General features: G+C 44.9%; 1 protein-coding gene across 2 annotated transcripts in view; it reads right to left on the reverse strand.

Moving 5' to 3' along the window:
• PIK3R4 (phosphoinositide-3-kinase regulatory subunit 4) overlaps nucleotides 1–21,959 on the reverse strand; it is a 188,811-nt gene that overhangs the window by 3,023 nt on the left and 163,829 nt on the right. For both annotated transcript variants that reach the window (XM_085630648.1, XM_085630647.1), the window contains 2 exons: nucleotides 15,069–15,157; nucleotides 10,100–10,211 (listed from right to left, as the gene is read on the reverse strand). In XM_085630648.1, coding sequence (XP_085486774.1) covers nucleotides 10,100–10,211; nucleotides 15,069–15,157 — 201 coding nt within the window. The remainder of the gene's footprint in view (nucleotides 1–10,099; nucleotides 10,212–15,068; nucleotides 15,158–21,959) is intronic.

The following is a 21,959-nucleotide window of genomic DNA, read 5'->3' on the forward strand; positions in this document are numbered from 1 at the left end:
AGTACACTGCTATAACTCAGCCAAATAGATCATGTAGACATAAGACCAAAGAAGCCGAGAATAATGATTTTCTGTGTATACAATACTGATTTAAAACAATGCCTATTAAACCAATCTTGGTCCAGAAAATGTGTGAACTTAAATGCAAGGTTGGCAATTGTAACTGTTTACAGCTCTCACATTTTGGTTTATTGCACAATTTTATTTCCACCAGTTCTGTGACGTGTCTATCTTATTACATTTAACACCTGTAGGAAGCTGTCTCTGTATATGGTATGCCCACTAGGTGGTCATACCGTGCACAGAGTCCAGGGGTTCCCCAAAAGTGTACAGGGCTCAATGTAAAACCCAAAGTGCTCTATTAGTGGAAGTGTGGTCAAACAGCCTTAGGTCTAACACAGAGGAGTGTAAGACATTTATTGTACAATATTGACCAATAATGGACAAAATAATGGACAAATGCCAATACCCGACTCATATTTCAAAGCCACTGCGGCGGAGGTGGGTCACCTACTATGGGAGGGGAAGCCTCATCGTATAGCTGCGCGTAAACTGATACGGAGCTGGTACGACGGTGGCATTGCGCTGCCAAACATCAACCTATATTATTGGGCCTCCCAACTTATAGTGATCAATCAATGGCTACACGCCCCCCAGGACGAACCGGCTCTACGTATGGACAGACATATGATGGGTACGAATGGAATCATGGGCCCTGTATGATAAATCCAAGATAAACAAGTTGATCGGCCCCACGGCCCACACGGTGCAGGTTTGGTTTAAGGCGCAGCGGGCACTGGGCTGGGAGGGGGTGATAACTCAACACACACCATTGTGGGACTCTCCCCGGTTTGGTAAGCTGCGTAAGAGCAAAGGCTTTACACAGTGGGAACTTATAGGCATTTCAAGGGTGGGCGACCTTTGGAAAAAGGGGTAGGTGGTCCCTTTTGCGCAACTCCAAGCAACGTATCAAATGGCAGGGACAGAGCAATACAGATACATGCAAATAAAACATGCCCTTACGAGGGCCATACCTCCGGGAAGCGATCTATCCGAGTCCTCACCTCTGGAGGACCGTTTGCTAACCGACTCTCTAACCAAAAAAGTTCTCATTAACATAACGGAAACTGGTTAACAACCAGAAAGACCCCACACAGACCCTTAGGGAGAGATGGCAGGCGGAGATGGGTGAGATGGACGAGCAAGATTGGCAGGAGGCGCTGGCGTCTCCACGAGAGGTGGCAACCCCCTCCAGACTAAAGCTTGTGCAGCTCAAAATACTGCATAGAACATACTTCACAAGATCGACACTTTACAAAATAGGGAAGGCGGACACGCCGCTTTGCCTTAGGGGCTGTGGGCCTATAGGTACATTCTACCACACTATCTGGGACTGTCCCAACATTCAACAATATTGGAGGGCGGTGATGGCCACAATAACCCAGGTCTGCGGGGTTGATGTCCCCCCTGAGCCACGGAGATGCCTACTTAATGTGTAGGAGCCAACGGATCTCAACCAAGCAGCGCAGGAATGGGTAACACTGACCATCGCATTAGCCAAGCGAAACATTGCACAACACTGGGGAGCACCGACGGTCCCCTCCCATCAGCAATGGTGCCGAGACCTTGATAGCGCCATGGTGGCAGAAAAGGCAGTTTTTATTAATAGAGGATGCCCCCGAAAGTGGACACGTGTGTGGGGAAACTGGAACACTTTTCGGGGAAACATATGTGCACCTCCACCCGAGGACTCAGAACCAGACTTGAGCGACTAAAATGTCGACGGTGTGGTCCCCATTGGGGGTCCATTTAGGGGGGGGGAGGCTACATTTTGCGAATTGTATTATAAGAGATCTGATCCGAACATATTTCATTTATAACTTTGAATGTACATTGATAACGCTTGGTATGTTACGTTGGCAAATGACTGTATTAATCATGATGATGTATCACTCGATTTGTTATATTTACTAATGATAATAAAGAAAAACAAATACAATTAAAAAAAGACCTTTTATGCTTCTATGTCCACAGTGGGTCTTAAAAATGACTCTTTCTTTGAAGGGTTCAGAGAAGCTTTCTCCCATGTCACCAAGAGACCCAGCTGATGGCGAAGTTGAGCTGTGCACCTGAAATATTTCTGTACAGTTTCAAATAGAGCATTTTCACGTTAGCAGATATTTATCTAGCATTGCTTCGTAAGATGAGCAGTTAGCATTGCCTTGAACTTGGAGTAGCCCCTTGGGCCTGATTTCAGGAAGAAAGAATGAACTCAAACAGCATGCACAAGCCCCAGTTATGGATTCTCAAGAACATCTTTGTGTGACTGCCATACTGAAATGTAAAAGCAGGAACCTGGAAATCAACTGTTCACAGGCAATCCAATCCCCTTTCTGAATGGTGGGAAATATTTATTTGCAAGACCAGCATAGTGAACTTATCTTTCTAAATAAACGAATTTACAAATCCCATGTGCAGAACATATCATAAACTTACAAAAATGCCATTCCCAAGAAAACCTGTCTTTTTGATTTATATTTAGTACTTGTTCCAGTGACCTCTCACCGCACGTGACAGACATTTCGTACTGGAAATGAATCAGGTGCAATAGGTGTTAATGTTGCTTGCAACCATATGGCTTGACATTCCAGGCTGTTTCTTCTTACAATGTCAGCACACAGGAATTTTTGGCAATGCCCTTTTAAACCTAAAGGAACTAGGGTACTTTACTTTTATTGTGGTTCTGAACCGTGGAACAGTGACTGAGATTTTGTAGTCTGAGCTGGGATTTGTCTCGGCTACGTACTGGAAGAGTACTGATCCTCTTCCACTTAGTGAGGGATATTTATGTCACTCACAGGACTCTTATGGTGGGTTTTACCCTTTTGATAGCTTTGTTGTGCTTGGCTTCTTATACTCAAGGTGGTTCAAAGAAATGATTATTTGTCCCAACTGTACCAATCACAGTGTGTTTGGCTGAATTTTTATACTTATTTATTGTGCTCCAAAAATCAATTAAATTTGATGTGCTTCAAGTCTCTGTCCTGTCAGACAAAGTTAAGAAAATCACATTAAATACCTCTGAATGAATGAATGATCGACTAGTAGAGCGCAAACAAATGCTCAAAGCCGTCAAGGTGCTGAGAGCGGAAACACTGGTAGGAGGAAGGAGGTTTCTGTCCTCTCAAGAAATCAGAGGGCAAAGAGCAAGGTCTTTAAAAATTTGCAGAAGAGAGGGTGTGAATCAAGACAGGAGATTGATGTTGGTAAGGTCCATCACCACCCCCTTTTGTACTGCTTTGTTCGCCATAAGTTGGCAGGGTATGCTCAGACGTGAGTCCCTTGCTCACTTTGCCTCTGGATTCAAGCAAGCCTGGCTGAAGACGGCTGAAATGCCAGAAACCGGTCCTAGGAAGCTTGTTTCCGGTCCAGGGAAGGCATGGCTTAGCAGTTCGGGCTGGACTGTTCCCATGAGGCACAGGGTCAGACTGATTTGCATATGGCCATGTCTGAACTGGGGTGGCAAAGTGGGCTAAAGAACGGTGATGGATCAAACCCAGATCTGTTGACTGGGTGTGAGTGTTTGATTGGTTCTTACGCTCCGTCCATCACCACCCCCTTTTGTACTGCTTTGTTCGCCATAAGTTGGCAGGGTATGCTCAGACGTGAGTCCCTTGCTCACTTTGCCTCTGGATTCAAGCAAGCCTGGCTGAAGACGGCTGAAATGCCAGAAACCGGTCCTAGGAAGCTTGTTTCCGGTCCAGGGAAGGCATGGCTTAGCAGTTCGGGCTGGACTGTTCCCATGAGGCACAGGGTCAGACTGATTTGCATATGGCCATGTCTGAACTGGGGTGGCAAAGTGGGCTAAAGAACGGTGATGGATCAAACCCAGATCTGTTGACTGGGTGTGAGTGTTTGATCGGTTCTTACGCTCCGTCCATCACCACCCCCTTTTGTACTGGTAAGGTGTTCTAGACTTTAGATGCAGCCACAGCAAAGGCTCTTCCTCCCTCACCTTACCCTTCTAAATCTGGGCACAACCAGCCAATTTGTGTTGGCCGATCTCAACTGTCTAGGAGGGACGTATCGTTGGCAGAGGTGTTTGATTCCTTCTGGACCTACATTATGAAGTGCCCTATGAACAATACATAGAGCCTTGAACAATATTCGCTTCTCGGTCGGAAGCCAATGCAGTTTTCGAATAGCAGCTGAGATCGAATGAAATTTGGGATTGTCCAAAATCAGTCTAGCTGAGGCATTCCGGACAAGCTCCAGCTTATGAATAGATCCCTTGTTAATGTCCAGATAAAGAGCATTACAATGGTACAATCTGTCCAAAATCAGGGCAACAGCTGCGTGTTTTCGTGATGAGAGAGAAAGAAATGGGATGATCTTCCTCAAGGTCCTAATAACCCAAAAACAAGATGAAACAGTTCTGTTGACCTGGAGATCAAAAGACAGCGTATTGTCGACTATGACACCGAGATTCTTTGCCGAGGTAACAGGGCAAGGACATGATCCAAGCCTTTCTGGCCACCATGAGGGAGTCCATATATTTTGTTGGTTGCCAAAGACCAGAACCTCAGTTTTGTGCGCATTGAGACGGAGAAAGTTGTTTGCCATCCTGAAAGCAACATCCTGCATGCAGATGTTGAAATTAGCTGCAGAGGCCTCTATATTTTTTGTTATGGACATGATTATTTTTGTGTCATCAGCATAGGATAATACATCCAACCCAAAGGATCTTATCACCTTAGCCAGCGGGGAAACATATATATCAAACATGGTGGGACTCAGAGAAGAGTCCTGTGGGACTTCACAGAAAGTAGATATGGTCCATTTTTACCTTCTGTGATCTATCTGTCAGAAATGAGGTCAGGAGCTCCAAGGCAGAGTCTGATACCCCAATTTCATGGAGACGGACAGTCAGCCTTGTTGGGAAGATGGTATCAAAGGCTGCAGATAGGTCCAGCAGTATCAGCCAAGAGGTGTACCCGGCATCTACTTGGTACGTATGCTGTTTACTGCAGCTATTAACGCAGTCTCAGTGCCGTGGCCACTCCTGAAACCATATTGAGAGGAGTCGAGCAGGTGCTGTTGCTCCAAGTAGGTGCTTTAACTGAGTGTTTAAATGTTTCTCCGGGATCTTTATGGGAACAGGTATCAAGGTAATAAGCCGATAGTTTTTAGGTTCCAATGGGTCTAAGTTTGTTTTCTTTAAGAGAGGCTTAACGATCGTTGTTTTCCAGCTAGAAGGGTACCATCCAGAGGAAATGACCCTATTAAGAACTGCCGTTAAATGGGAAAAAATAAGTTCCCTTCCAAGCTTCATAAGCTTCGGCCAGCATGGTTCCAGTGGGGAACCCGATGTAGTTTGCCCTAGGAGCTGATCGGTCTGTTCATAAAACAGAGGGAGGAAGGCAGCTAGGGCAGTATCTCTCTTTCCAATATTGAGAGCGCTATGAAGTGGAGAATTAATCTTTTGGGCCTTGCTAGGAAGTTCAGAGTTTAGGTTTTCCAGAGAGGTGTGGATCTCACAAATTTTAGCGGAGAAGTATTTGGCCATCCTAGCACAAAAATCCTGCGAGCTATTGTTGTATAATGGGGCAAGCGGAGAGGATAGCAGATTGATCACTTTGAATAGTTCAGTAGGAGATTTAAGCGATTCGGTCTTCTGAATATAAAAAGACAACTTTTCCTCTCACTGCAGGTCTGCTGAAGCTCTCCTCGCATGCCGAGAGAACACATGTCCCTCTGCCAACAGCTTTTGCACCTTGTGTCTGATGGAAGGGGGTGGATCAGGTTTCCCAACTACTCACAAAGTGTTCGGCTATATATGCCTTACTGTTCGACAGCTTGAGCCAAGCATGGCTGGAGCACTTAACAGCCCTTTTGTTTCTTAACTTCAGTCTTTGTGAAGAGGAATGGTGTATGGTGAACCTGATCTCAGTACTTGTTCTTTTTAAGTGCAGCCGTAAGTTAAAGCGCCTGGTGTTTGAACAAATAGATAACATATTGAGTGTGCTGGCTTCCTGATCTGAAAACCTACTGACAAAATGTGGATAGCGTACCACTGTTTGCCGGAGAGAAGGATTGCTGATCACCAAAATGTGAATTAGAGATTGAACCAAGACCTGATGTGAGTGAATGTCCTACTCCTAAGATAACCTGTGGGCCGGGGTTGGTTGAGGCATGTGGTTTTGGTTTTGTCTGGGATCAGGCATCTTCCCAATAAATTGGGAAGAGCTCTATGGCATCTAGGTCAAACGTCTGCTACTCAAGAGTGTCACATATGATACCCAGAGGCACTGGAGCTCAAAGTGAGAGTATACTGAAATTGCTGTATTCAGCATCAAGCATCTTATTGACTTTGAGCAGCTTAGAAAGTGGTGTTGATGAATCCCAGCTTTGAAAGGGATGTTGATGAATCCCTTGATGTTGAAGGTGGCCTCGATATCAAAACTGGAACTAGATGATGGCTTAGGTTTCCACCTCAGAGGGACCATGCTGGGTATCTAAGGAAGTCTCGGAGGAAACTGACTAAGGATATGAATCATTCATCAGTTAGTTTTTCTCCCTTCCTTTTAGAGGTTTACCCAAAATACCCACTAATTAGCTGCCAGAAGCAATGTCCGTTCCAAGAGAAAGAAGGCCCATTTAGGTCTGCCAGAACCTACTTTTCTTTCTTTCAGAGTTCTCGAACACTTATCCCCCTGTAATGTCTGCTCACATCACAGTGTGCTGACACAAAAATGATGACATCTTACATGCTGATTATACCTGCAATCTTTCTACCTACCACAATTTTTGTTTTTTAAACTAGGGTGCCTTTTCAGTAAGAGAAGAATTACGCCTTCTCTTGATGTTTAAACAAAAAAGGACCTAAAGAAAAATGCATTAAAAAAACATAACTCTAAATGAAGAAGAATGTCTAGAGAACAGCCTCAATGTTCAGGGTGCCACTCGGGCCCAGTGGAAAGTAGAAGTGAGGTAGTGCAGCTTTGTGGTAACTGGGCTTGTGACCTTAAAGTGGAACCACCTTAAAGAAGAGACACCTATTCATATATGCAATCTCCAATTGAACACAGAAAATGATTTTAGCAATTCATCTTTAGTTTTCATATATTATTGGTACAAAAACCATACTGAAAAGTGTCTGAGATGCTGATGTTAATTGGGCACAAAGAATAAGTTCTTGGACTTGCTCTGTTAATATTGGCTAATGGAGGGATTTCAAGGGTATTTAATGGTGAGACTGGAAAAAAACAAGGACGCTGGAAATACTCTGCATGGAGTCAGTGTGCCATACTATGAAGTGGTTCTCAGTTGAATAGATTTACCCAACGTGATGCTTTCCATTGTCGCCTAGTCTCCAGCACAAAATATTTTCTGAACTAATGACCAAGTGCTCTGTTACTTTTTTTCCAAGTGGCACACTTTTTCTGCAGAAGTATCTTCCACCTGCAACCTTTACAAACCAACAATAACAAGCATTGGCATAGCCAATAGGTCTCGCTTTTGGGACCTTATAAGTATTTAGTTATGCAGCACAATATCCTTGGTGCAACAACATTAACTGTTGCATGGTTAAACACTTTTAAGTTCCCAAAGGCGAGACCTATTGGCTATGCCAATGCTTGTTTGCAGTTTCAAATGTGGCAAGTAGTGCAAGGGCAGCACCACAGTAAGAAACACTGGACTTGGCCTCAAATAATTGGTGGCATCTCAAATCTCAGTGCTCACTGCTGAGATGTGAATTTCATGTATTCACATCATGTCTCTGGTCACACAGATGGTCAAGTATGTGCGGTGTGGAAATGCAGTCTGTCGCCAGTGACATCTTCAGATGGCAGTGTGAAAGTCTGAGGCCCATCTGCAATGCCTAAAAACCATCCCTGGCTCTGTGTGTCTGAAATGCTAGCAGCCCTTACATGGATGAGTAGGGAAAGCAACAGACCTGTTGGTGTATTCGGGTGGAGGAGAGCACATGCACGTTTGGAGGGGGCGGCAATATGGAAAAAGTGTAAGCAGATGCAGCGTCGCGCACATGGTGAAGCAGTGTAGTAGCGGGCTGGCGCACAGGAAGGGCTGCTGTGAACGAGATTGGCGCCCGATCAACAAACGGAAACACAGCAGATGAGATGCTGGTAACGGGCCGAGAACCAGAGTAAAAGGGAGAGTGGTAGGTGAGCACTGAAGGCAGAGAGCTGCGCGAGGACGCGAGAGTGAGACAAAGGCCAAGCTGCAGAGTAGTCACAGCACGGCCCACGGGAGTGACGAGCAAGTAAAAAGCGGTGCTCACCGCAAGAACACGCCACCGCTGGTTGAAGCACAGGCAACTCTCCCCCACCGGTGGTGGGGGAGGGGGAGAAGCGGGAGTTGTGTGCGCGTGTGCGCCCTTGTTCAGAAAGGAAATTTTTAAAAAACACACACATAAGGATTAGGGCGTTTGAGGGGACATGGATGAGTAGGGAAAGCAACAGACCTGCTGGTGGATTCGGTTCAAGGAGAGCACATGCACGTTTGGAGGGGGTGGCAATATGGAAAAAGTGTAAGCAGATGCAGCGTCGCGCACGCGGCGCCAAAAGTGAAAGCAGATGCAGCATCGCGCGCGCGGCGCCAAAAGTGAAAGCAGAGGCGGACCGAGGCGCGCGCTTGTGCGTGTAATCGCAAGCTGGTGGCCGCTTGGCTGCTTTGGAAGCACTTCCAAAAGCCGCTCTTACTAAATGGCTCGCCAGAGCAGCGCACGCGCTGGCTCAGGCGAGACCTAAAAAGGGCCCTACAGTCTGATCTGTTAAATGATATCTCCCCCAGGCAGGAACACAGGCAAGACCAGACAATTCTCGGTCTAATTGGGCTTTGTCACCAAGATGCAACTTACATCTACAGTCTGCTGGGGATCTACATATGGCATACCATGCCACAAACAGCTATTCAAATGACCTTAGTGAGCCAGTGATTCCGAGTTATTCAAGCACTTCCATCAATAGCATTTTTTATATATTGATATCACCCTACAATAAAGCTGACTATGATACTGATAATTAGACATGCCATTACCTTGATAGGAGTCCTACCTCAATGGCTACTTCAATGGCTATACTTTTTAATTCCAACCTCCCCTGGGAACAGGCTTCTTTTAAATGTTTTGCCCATGTTATCCGGACAATACTTCTTAAACATGTTTTTATTTTGAAACAAGCGTGCTTCCATTTTCTTAGTTATCTCACAGCAAATCTTGATGTCCCCCTTCCAAATACGCATGCAGTTTGATTTAATATCTTTAAAACAAGCAATAATCTCATTATCCCCTTTATATCGACGTACTACATGTTTATTAAAATTGACTAACATGTGCTCCACAAAAGGAGCTCCTTCTAGCTCTCTGACCATATGAGTATATGTAGAGGCATTATTGAAGTTTTTGTTTGTTGAAACAATCTTCTCTTGATGTACCAAAAAAATAAAACTACAGTATTTCCTACACTACTTTATGGTAGCTGAAGTACATCTTAAAATTATCTCTCAAGGCAGGCTTAGAACTGATGGAGGTAGGTATTTAGGTTCAACGCAATGTGTTCTTCTCAAAGTAATGGCGCAATGAAAACAAATGGGGGACTTAAAGATAGCTGAGGTGAAGTAGGCTATATTATAGACAAGGAGCACAGGAGCAAAGAACAGGTGATTTCAACAGCAAAACAAAGGCCTCTCCCTAGATACAACCCCTGATACAGCAATCAAGAGGTTTCTGCCAGAATGATGCTCACACTTCTCCCTGTGTGGGTTGCCCTATTTAGATGTGTAGGTGTTTTGGGGGAGGTAAAAAAAAGGAGCAAATACCCCCTCACAAGTCGTAACAGTTGGTATAAGAAAGGCCTTCTCAGGGAGGTACATGGATGTCACCTTTAGCTTTCCTAGGAGGAACTCAGAAAGCTTAAACAATGCACAAATTTAACATGCAATTTCGAGTTAGTCCTACAAAAAGTACTAAAACCTGGAGTATGGGGAATTGTAGATTCTACTAACAAAGCATGAAGCCTCTCTTAGTGTAAAGTGTTAGACATGCATTGCTGCAAGAAAACAAATTATAACAAATTACCTGGACAACCTCTGTGCCATCAATGATCTTTTTGTAGTACGATACTGGTGAGGAGTGGGTTCCAGTACCAGCAACAATGTACGATCTCTCAGGGCACACTAAATCCCAGAACCTATTAAGAAAAAAGCAAAACTGAAATTAAAAGCCTAAAATATACTCTTGATATTTTTTCAAAGTAGACACACATCACAGAGCAGTATGGTGAGGAATAAGGGAAGGGGAAATAAGAGACATCATGAAAAGACTTTCTACATTTAGAGCTGCTCTGACAAACATTCACGTCAGCACCCCTTTGGCGTCTCCAAGGTCTAGGTCACCAGCAATGAGGGCATCAGCCTCAATTTCTACATTTGCTTTTTTCAAATACTGAAAATGCCTGGGAGAGAGGGAATGTTACCAGATGCCAGGGGGTTGAATGAAATAAGGAACAAAAGATGAGTGGAATCATGGCTATTTAAGCCAGCTCAGTGCCTTTCCTCGGCCTCCGTGTTTTTTCAACTGCCCCAAGGAGTCTAGTTTTCATTCTTCATTGTCATAGGCCTGTAAGTGATTCTCAATCTCCTAATGGAGATACATTTTGGCTGCAAAATGAACTTGACCCAATTGGGTTATTTTAGTGGTATGAACATTAAATGTCATATCTTGGCTGCAGTGTGTAGTTTAATTACCCACAAGTGGCAAAAAAAATTAATGCACAAAACAGCGCACTTATGTTCTGGCTGGGCTGCTGTTTAAAATAACTCCAGTGATACATGACAAAGAAAACGGACTTTGCCAAGTAGAAAAAATACTTTTATAGATTAGCAAGTCATCTGTAAAGCGTGCCCAGTAAGCTCATAGGGCTGGGTGCTTAATGTATAAAAGTGGGCCAGGTTAGATATTTGATAACACTCTATTTGTCACTATGTAAGTAAATCTAAATAATCCATGAACAGGCGTTGTCATAAATAAAAATAACTTTTTTCATTTCTTGGCTTGGGAAAACTCTAGTGTGGTCATTAAAAGTTATTCTCTATTTAATTTAAAAATCAAATGTAATATAATGGTGAAAGTATATTTTTGATAACTTCAGTGGAAAAGCAGCTTTATCCAATTGTAAATTGTGCTTTATAGTGTTAAACTGATATTGAATGATCGGACTCATAGCTCCACTCCAGAGACTGATATGCATCCCTGGCTGGCTGTTAGTAATCTTCCTCTTCAGAAGAATGGCTCGGCCTCAAGCAACAGGTAGACAGACATGGTGATAACAGCGGCCGCTTAACAATGATCAGCTGTTTGTGAGTAGCATAGTTAGAGCTGACAACACAAAGCAAAGCTTTCACAGATCTTCGTTTGAGATCCCAAAAAAGAACTGTAACCAGTGATCCCAACACTGGCTAATGCTAAGGATTCATCTGGCACCTCACCACCATCTGCTCTGAATACTTCTGGACCTAGGAAGACTACACATGAAAAAATTGGACTCTATGTTATGTTATGTAAAGCCATTTTTAAAGCGCAGCGTATACCCGAAGGTGTCTTGGTGCTGAATTTATAAGCACCGATAGGCAGAAGAGACGACCTACTGATTGAAGAGCAAAGTTTTCAAACGTTTCCTGAACTGGGGCAGGAAAGGAGCTGACCTAAGATTCAGTGGAAGGAGATTCCAGGATGTGGCTGCTCTGACCGCAAAGCTGCTACCACCCCATTAAGATTTTTTAAAATCAGATAGGATTTATTCTGAAGGAGCCTGCTGATCTTAGGTTTCTTGTTGGAATATACCATGATAAGGCTTTCTTCAGAAAGGAAGGTCCTGAGTTGTGGAGGTCTTGATATGTCAGACAGAGGGCCTTAAACCTGATTCTGTTTTTGACTCTAAGCCAGTGAAGATCCTTACGAGCAGAAGAAACAGAGTGGGGCCTAGGCAAATCCAATAGTAGCCTGGCTGCTGAATTTGGAAGAATTTGCAATTTGTTCAGATATTGATCTTGTAGGCCAATGTAGAGGCCGTTGCAGTAGTCGGTCTTGGACAATACCAGAGCGGAAATAACTCATTTCTGGACTGAGATGGGCAGAAGGATGAATATTTGATTAAGAGTTCTCAAAGTATTATTCGAAGAGGAGACCACTGAATTGATTTGATTGCCTAGGAATAAACGATCGTCAATCAGGACAACTAAACTCTTGGCTTTCTTGGTGGAAGCAGGAAGGGGGCCCATGACAGCTGGCCAGCAAGGAGCAGTCCAGAAGTTGGGATTATTGCAGAGTAAAATCACATCGGTTTTTCAAGCACTGAGCTTAAGGCAGTGTTTGTTCATGCAGCCATAGATAGATTTCATGCAATCGTGGCTGCGAAGACACGTGTGATTGGCATCGTTGGAGGCTGATAACACAATTTGCGTATCATCCGCATAGGATGCAAGGGAGAACCCGAAGGATTCGACCAGAGGACCCAGATCAGTGACGTATATATTAAAAAGAGTGGGGGTGAGAAAGGATCCCTGCGGAACCAAGCAGGGCAGGCGGAACAAGCCTATCTAAAAGGAAGAAGAAAGGTGGCCCAAGCATTCCTGACTTCTGCTGGAAACCAGGGACTGGAACCGGTCTTCAAGGATTAATTGGCTCACCTATTATTGCAAGGACACAAAGAGGGCTTCTGACTCCAAGAAGGGCTAGCTGACTATTTAAGATAGGATGAGCCCTGCACGAGCCCTGGCTGGATGAGACCTGGTGACTAACAGCCTGCCTTTAGCACCTAAGGCGTGCAGGACAAGAGGAATTTTCTATGGAGTTGAAGAAATCTGGCACTTAGTAATTCTTACACCTCCAGAGGATGGAGACAAAATACTGAGGCTGCCCAGGGAGGGCACAGTCTCAGGAGGCAAGATTTCCAGATTGATTCTGCCTAAAGCTTTTTACTGAGAAGAAAAGAGCTTCAATAGGAACTCACTGAGAAGATATCAAGCCTTGACAAGCTACTACATCTAGCCTTCCCTGCAGTAGGATTTTGGGAACCAAAAACGTAACCATGCCTGAAAGTAAGAACTTAGGACTTGTGTTATCTTATTGTTTTTTGCCTTTGACAGTGAAAAAATACTATGTTATATAAATATACATATGTTTATTGTAATCAGTATATATGGCACCTGTTACTGAAGTAGCTTTTCTATGTTGTGGGTGTCTACTGCTTTCAGGTGGAGGATCCCAGCCCCAGCTCAAGTCGCTTCCTAGTGGTTGGAATAGCACCCAAGGTCACAAAGTTGATGCTTCAGCACAAACCCATAACAGTTTAGGGGCCAGATGTACGAAAAGCAAAATTGCGCCTCGCAAATTGCGAGTCGCAATTAGAGAGGTGCAATTTGCCATGTACAGCAGTGTGTTTAACACTGTTTGCGATTTCCAATGGGGTCACAAATTGCAAGGCTCATTAATATTTATAAGCCTCTCGCAATTTGCTAGCCTATTGGGAATGACAGGCCCTCCCAGGTATGGTGGCCTGCTGGGCTCAGCAGACCACCATGTCTGGGAATGCTTTTAAATAAAGCAGTGTTTTTAAAAATGCAGCTTGTTTTCCTTAAAGGAAAACGGGATGCATTTAAAAAAAAAAAAATGAAACGTTTTCGTTTCATTTTTAAAGGGCAGGTAGTGGTCCCTGGGACCACTGCTTGCCCTTAAAAATTATTTTTAGAGACAGTCACACAGTGGAAGGGGTCCTGTGGGGACCCTTTCCAAATTGCAACAGCATTACCACCCTCTTGAAGAGAGTGGTAATTTGCAAGTGTTTTGCGACTGCAACTGCAGTCACAAAACATTTGTACTTTGTTTTGCGGACGCAATTAGGAAGGGAACACCTCTTCCTAATTGAGACTCGCAATTCCTAAATAGTGAGTCGCAAATTAATTGTGACTCGCTATTTAGGAATTGTACATAGCCCTTTCACATTTTGCATGCGAAAACGGGTCGCAAACCCGTTTGTGCATGCAAAATAGGGTTGTACATCTGGCCCTCAGTTGTTACGCCAGTAAATGGTTTGAACAGATAATAATGTCATACTAGTAATAATCACAGTATTACACACAGCATTCTACCTTTCATACAAGAAGTGGAGTCTCAGGATGGCCAAGTCTTGGGAGATCAGGGAAGTCACCTTAGGGTTAGGCTGTCCTGATCTAGCGAGGGATAGCACAACAGGGTGGCCATGAGAGTTCAAACTAATACATAAAAAGCCACCTACAGTGAAGAAACAAAACATAAAAGAACTGCTTTGTGTTTACAATGCACATGTGAGATGAAGAATTTAATGTGTGATGATGCAGTGCACTCTTGAGATATTTTGTCATAAACTGCATTGCAGGCAAGTCATACGAGGCTAAATGATACAATAATTATAATGGATTTTTAATAATTAGGGCGTTTGTGATGAGATAGCACCAAGACACCCTAGGGTATATGTGCACTGCATAAATTGTAATAACATAATATTACATAACACCCAAAAACTAACAGTGTGCAGTTGACATAAACACTCCTCTTGGGAGGAGCCAAAGATCAGTCTATATGTATGTTTAAATATTGGTTATATTAAGTCAACATAAAGTTGTGCTCTCAATCCAGACCTATTTGAAAACGAGTTAAAGTACATATACAAAATAAAAAAACAATATACAAATTAATTATAAAAGAAAGGGTTGATGTAGTTGTAGACAATAGAAGGTAAATATGTTATACCTACCCGGATAAATTTGTGGTAGGCTCTATAGTAGTAGGCTGAAAAAGGCTAACAAAGTAACCTACAACCGTAGTTCCATACATGACGATTAGAGGAATAAGAGCACAGCTGATAGAGGCACAGGAAGTGGAGATGAAAAATGTCTACAATATTTCCATTGGTTACTGGCTCAAACACAACTAAGCCAATCCCTGACTGTTTGCTTAACGTAAAACAGTTAGAGTAGGAAAAGTAAGCCATCTTTGTGAAATAATTTACCGTATTTTCATGTCAGAACCCGCGGTCAATAATATAGGGTTTCCATCGGCTGGGCTGCAATATATTCCATGGACACTGTGAGGTGAGGGCTGTTGGATAAAAACAGACATAACATTGTAAGTTTCTTATTGTTATATGTTTTCAGTTTCTGCTTTTCAAACATGCTTAATCTAACTGATTTGTCGGTCAAAGTATTGCCTCCAAAGTTGGTAATGGTTCTACATTTTTGATCATTCACTGATGCCAGTTTCTGGAAGACTGACCTCGTTCTAAACCATGGGTGTGATCTGCCTTAAATGTGCGTTAAAGACTGTATGAGGACAAAGTAATATCACCCCAAAAAAGTTTGCTATCTTTTAGTTTGTGTCTTCAAGGTGCTTTACAGCCTTTGTCATTTTGAGGGGGTTGTGTTTCTAAGACGCTTTGAGGCTTAAACCCTTCTATCTATGGTATGAATGTAACTCTTGGGTACGATTTAGGATTTTCAAACTCAAACAATGTAAATTCTCTTTTTACGGCCCCCTGAATTGTTTTTTAAAATTAAAAATTGGGTTGCATATTATTTGCTAACCAAATAATCCAATTATTTGGGCTTATGTCAAAACAAAACACAATACAAAACCTACGATGACAAGTTATTTAAGATATATCTCCATGCCTTGTCAATATCCACAACATCTTGCAGACATCCCTGAATAACAGCGACAAGTTAGAGCACTGGAGTCGGGGGTCTCTGTTTTCTCACTTATTCCATTCTCCTTTCCCCATTTCTACTATTGGCCCGGAACCCTCTAGAGACAATAGAGCAGTCTTTATTTAGCAGCCATTATTTAGCAGTAAACCTAAAAAAAAAAAAGAATGTGGTCATAGGATATCCTCTTTATACTCATTACATGTCCAAAATGAACAGCAATATAGAAAAATGTATTCTATTCAAAAGAATAAATGTTGTGTCCTCAGGAGGATGAACTAATTTTACAGTAACAACTTTAATTGCTCAAGCAGAAGTCTGGATTTAAACATTTAGATTATATCTATTTTTTTAGTATCAAAACACAGACACTGAGTAAAATTAGAATTTGCTTACATCACCAATGGAAAATATCAACAGCACTGACTTCTGTGTGTCTATACGTTCTGTGCAGTAAAAATCGTCAAATCGGGACGGAGCTGGTATCAGGCAAGTTTCCCATCCTGTAATGGAGCTCTGCAGTGCAGTTACTCTGGGGTCCTGATCTGTGGGCTGTTGGTGCTAAAAGGAATAACCTGGCCCAATTGTGGACTGCTTATGGTGGCTAGAAATACCTGCAGCCGTCCACAATCACATGACCGCTGCGGTACAGTCTAGGCAGTAAAAGCATATAGGGCTGGGGCACACTACACAGAGCCCATTCCTCTCCACAGCAAATCCAGAGATGCGATAGAGGAGTGGAACTGGTGAGTTCCTGGAGGAAGAAGCAGGAACGCGGACAGCAGGAGACGACCTGCATAATTGGTGGGCTACGTCCCCGTCAGGAGCAGATATGGGTTTGTGTGGGGGTTTGAGTCCCGCATCCAGAAATCTCAGACTCTGGTGAGAGATTAGGTGGTTACTACACAGCAAGAACATGGCCCTGTCTCATAACTATTAGCTAGGCACCAACACACTAAGATCTTGTCCATTTTTTACAATGAGCACAAAGGAATTTGATACATGAACTCCATCCTCTGTCTTGGGTCATTTTCTCAGTGCAATGTCTCGAAATTAGCCCCAATAGTGCCTTCTGCCCCAACTAACAGTGTGGCGATTCTTTAGACACAGCAGCTTCGGGTTTCGGAAGGATAATGCAAGACATCTCGCCCACGGTTTGAACTTTGATCATATGCCCATCAAAGAGTGTATGCTACTCTTATTATGCGTCTTCTGTTGGGCACAACTAAGCCCTGGCATGAAGCCTAACCGGCTGCAAGCCAGGAAGACTGAGACACTTCAAAAGCAGAGCTCTCAACCATCTGTCAAGTCCATTGTAAAATTTGATACTACAGTTTCAAACCAGGTCCTCTGAGCTTCATTCGGTCTGTGCGGACCTTTCCTTTATCAACTCTCAACTCGTTGCTTTAGAATCCAGACTCAGATTCTGAAGGTCGTATTGATCCAATCCCAGATTGGGAACAAGAAATGCAGCACTTGAAGTAAAAGGTAGTTAATGGAGGTCAGGTCCACACGGGATAACATCAGGATACACGGACTACCTGAAAAAGTTGAGAATGACTGTATCAAGGGGTCCTTTAATGAACTCTTGCCACGTCTCACAGGCACTGACATGCCAGAACCCATTGAAATGCAACGGGCACATCAGATCCATACATGAGGACAGGGTTCAGGGATAGACCTCTCCTACTGATAGCATGCCATTAGCATGCCAGGGAAATCCTACTGATGGAGAAACAACGTTTGCTTTTAAACTTTCGATACTATATTCACATCTCCGTCGGGCCATTATGATAAAAAAAAAACTGTTCATGATAAAACAAGAAACTATGACAAACCAGAGGACCTGGAGAACTATTTTGACTTGGACTCATCGAATAAGGAAATAGTACCACCTGAACAAGTAACCAAGGGCACAGATCTTATCTTATCTTATCTTATGCTATATTTATAGAGCGCACTGACACCAAAGGTTTCCTGGCGCTATGATTGAGATTGGAGGTGGGAGTCATAGTTTACATGAGTTTTGAGAAGAGCCATGTTTTTAGGCTCTTTCGGAAGCTTAGTAGGGTACCAGAAGTTTTAATGTGAAGAGGGAGGGAGTTCCATAATTTGGGTGCCAAGTAGCTGAATCTACAGCCGCCCAGTTTTTTTAGTTTGGCCGTCGGCGTGGTGAGAAGATGAAGATGGGCAGAGCGGAGGTTACGAACCGGACAATGAGGGTTCAGAAGGGATTCTAAAAAGGCAGGGCCCTTGGACTGCCGGGCCTTGTATACCAGGCAGCCAATTTTAAAAGCAGCTCGCTGTTCGATAGGCAACCAGTGCAGCTTGGCCAGGAGAGGCCTGGCGGATTGCCATTTGGGAGTTTTGCAGATAAGTCTAGCTGCCTGGTTCTGCACCAGCTGGAGACGATGGAGGAGGGACTTGGGTAGCCCCCAGTAGATTGAATTAGAAAAATCCAGGCCCGAGAGGACGAGGGAGATGACAATTTGCACCAGGGATTCGTGGGAGAATAAGTGGGAAATCTTGCGAATTTTGCGTAGCTGAAACATGCTGGCAGAAATGGTGGTACCAACATGAGTTTTAAGAGAGAGATCAGTGTCGATGGTAACGCCCAAGCTTTTTACCGAATTCAAAGGTTTAGGTGGAATGCCAAGCTCCTTAGGCCAGAAGTGAGGGCCCCAGTATAGAGGACTGGTACCAGGCAGGAGGAGTTCCGTCTTCTCAGGGTTTAATTTGAGCTGGTTGGAGATCATCCATTGTTGGATATGCAGCATTGCTCCCTGAAAGTTAGATGCAGCATCCTGGGAATCTAATGGAAAAATGATTTGCATGTCGTCAGCATAATTGAGGACAGTGCAATTCCAAGAGCTCAGTGAATGGATAAGTGGGCGCAGATATAAATTAAACAATAATGGAGACAGAGAGGAGCCCTGGGGGACTCCACAGGTGGTGGGGACCTGGGTGGCGGTAAAGGGGCCTAGATGGACTGTTTGAGCTCGGCCCGAGAGGAAGGACTTGATCCATTCCCAGGCGGGTCCCTTGATGCCTGCCTGTCCGACACGGTGGAGAAGGATGTCATGATCCACCGTGTCGAAGGCGGCCGAGAGGTCCAAAAGGACCAACGCCTGAGGGGACCCTCTATCGGCATTCTCCCGAAGGGTGTCCAAAACTTTTAGAATGACTGCTTCGGTTGAATGCGCCGGTCTGAAGCCTGCCTGGTTAGGTAGCAAGAACCCGGAGCTCTCGACGAATGCCGAGAGGCAGGTGGTGACGTAGGCCTCGAGAAGTTTAGAGATATAAGGCAGAAAAGAAATGGGCCTATAGTTGGCAGGATTGGCGGGGTCGGCTCCTGTCTTCTTTAAGAGGGGGACCAATATGGCTTCCTTAAAAGCCCTGGGGACCGAGCCGGAGCTGAGGGAGGTATTCAGAAGGGGGAGAATACAATCAGGCAGAGCAGAGAAGGTTGCCCTAAGAACTTGGGGGGGGCAGCAGTCCCTAGGAGATCCAGATTTAACACGAGAGGTAAGCTCAGCGAGAGTGCTGGCGGTGATTGGTGGGAACTGGATGAAAGAGCAAGGGTTAAAAGGGGGGGAGTCAGGAAGGCTAAGAGGGGTAGAGGGAGGAATAGCATTCTTGATGTTTATAATTTTTTGGATGAAATAAGAATTGAGCGAATTACAGGTTTCCTGGGTGGGGGCCTGGGTTGGAAGTACTCTGTGGTCAGATGAGAAATCGTTGAAGATTTTAAAGATTTCTTTAGATTTATCACTAGCTGTATCGATTCTTTCCGTGATGTGTAAGGCCTTTGCTTTAGTAATAGCGTTCTTATATTCATTCCGGGCCCTCACAAACTCGGTGCGGTCCTCCTTGGAGTAGCCCCGTCTCCAGTTTCGTTCCAGGTGACGCAGTTTAAGTTTCTGTACTTTCAGTTCCTCTGAGAACCAGCGATGAGAGTTACCATGTCTAGTATGAGCAAATTTGGTGAGAGGGGCGAATATGTCGCTGGCTGATGACAGCCAGGTGGTGATCCCATCTGACATAGAATCAATATCTGATTCGGGGAGGGTAGTGGGGTAGGTGTTGGTCAGGTGATCAATAAATCCCTGGGAATCATAAGAATTCCATTTGCGACTCAGTCCCCCGGGGAGGGGAGGAGCCTTAAGTTTCCCTTTAATTGAAATAGTGACGTCAATCAGGTGATGGTCAGACCAGAGGCAGGGGGAGATGACTGGGCAAGACAGGACGAGGTTGTGAGTCCAGATGTGGTCCAAAATGTGACCCTTGATATGAGTTGGGGAAGAGATGTGTTGGGACAGATTTAGGTTTGTCAAGATTTCAAACAGTTCGATGGCGTGGGGTCCGGCTTGGTCATCGTCAAACCAGTAATTGAAGTCGCCAAATACGGCGAGTCGGGAATGGTGGGTGAGCAGGTCGGCTACTTGCTCACTGAAGGACAGTGGAAATGATGGCATTGGCTGGGGGGGGCGATAGAGGAGTACAATCGCCAAGGCACCCCCGGAGGTTTCCACGCTGATAACTATGTTATCTGCCCCTGGTAGGGTAAGTGAAGCGGAGGTGAGGAATCTGAGATTCTTGTGTATGATGGCCGCTACTCCCCCTCCCGGGCGACTAAGAGGGCGGTTTACATTGAGGATGTAATAGTCCGGGGGGAGGGTCGCCAGGATATCCGGGTGGGAATCCGGCGTGAGCCAGGTCTCCGTTAGGAGCAAGATGTCGGGTTTATCCATGTTGAGCAGCAAGAATAAATCAAGCTGATGCTTCACCATGGAACGAGTGTTAAGGTAGAGCACACGGAGATGGGTGTCATTGTTAGATGCCAAAGGGGGGGCCATAGGACAAGAATGGACAAGACCATGGTCAGAGTGAGTGCCAGGGTCAGGCAGCTTACTAGTGATCTCCAGGAGGGCAGTGCGCTCCCACACACCAGGCGGCAAAGGGCAGTTGGAAAGCTGCAGGTCCCTGAGTGTTTTCGCAGGGTATGTGATGAGGGGGCCAGGGGTTGTGGCCCCTGGGCCCGTGCGGGCGCGGACGGGCGAAGACGGGCTCGCCTTCGGCGCGCCGCCGGCGCGCCCGCTGCGCCCGTCCGCTGCGCCGACAGAATGGGGGTTCCATTTTGTAGTGGTCGAGGGCGGGAGGGCGGGAGGGGCGAAGCACAGGAATGCTGACCCTGGTCCGGCTCCTCACCTAAGATGGCGGCCCCCCGAGCAGCGTCCAATCGGCTGCGAGGGGTGAGATCAAGCGCGATCAGCAGCCAAGAGATCCCCTATTTTTAAGAGCGAATCTGTGTTCAGGGAGTAATTAAAAGCGCCAAGATACAACAAAGTGAGCAGGTAAATAAAGTGCTGATGACAGATTTTTCGTGGTACTTTTTAAAAATGCGACGAATTTAAAATTAGCAATTCTACAAAGAGTGCATACAGAGTCCCGGCTTCCGCCTCAGGACGAGGTATCACTGACACACACACACACAATCGAATCAGGCACAACATCCTCGCCAGCATCAACAATGGGACCTTGACAAGGCTCCCAAAAACCACAAGGGACACCTCACCATCACTCTAACTGAAAGATCCTGAAGAGAATTGCAGAGAATCTACACAATGATAGCGTTAAGTTGAATTCACCTCTCAAGGCCCAAACTGCCTTTCAGGGAGTCAAAACTTAACTGTTACAGGCTCCCAATTAAATTCATTCCTTGGAACCAAGCAAGTACACCATCTTAATTTTGGTGGAATTAGGAACTCTGGGACAGGGTTATACCCAGTCCCCACAGGAACAGGTCACATAGGGGGTGTAGTGACACCAAGGGGAAGTATCCCATTGATTACTATCCTTCACTCCCCTGAACGCCCCTAAATTAAATTTTTAGATGGTCCGGACACCAGGAACGTAGATTTGCCTGACTACAAAAGATGAAGGACGAAGAAGAGTTGAAGAAGCCAGAACTGTAGACTACCTGTGGACTTTCACACCAAACCCTTCCTGACTGCTCCTGCCCAGACATTTGCGACAACCCGACTTATCCGGCAGATGTGCATCCTCCAAAGCATTGGAGGGCTGCCAGCACTTCGCCAATCAGCCAGCACATGGAGGAGTCACTTCCCTGCATGCAACATCCGGTGCACCGTTCTGCTGACCGCCCGGGTCAACCGATGTAGCAGCCACCCAGGAGGAGG

This window comes from Triturus cristatus, chromosome 10 (genome assembly GCF_964204655.1).
Source record: "Triturus cristatus chromosome 10, aTriCri1.1, whole genome shotgun sequence".
NCBI lineage: Eukaryota > Metazoa > Chordata > Amphibia > Caudata > Salamandridae > Triturus > Triturus cristatus.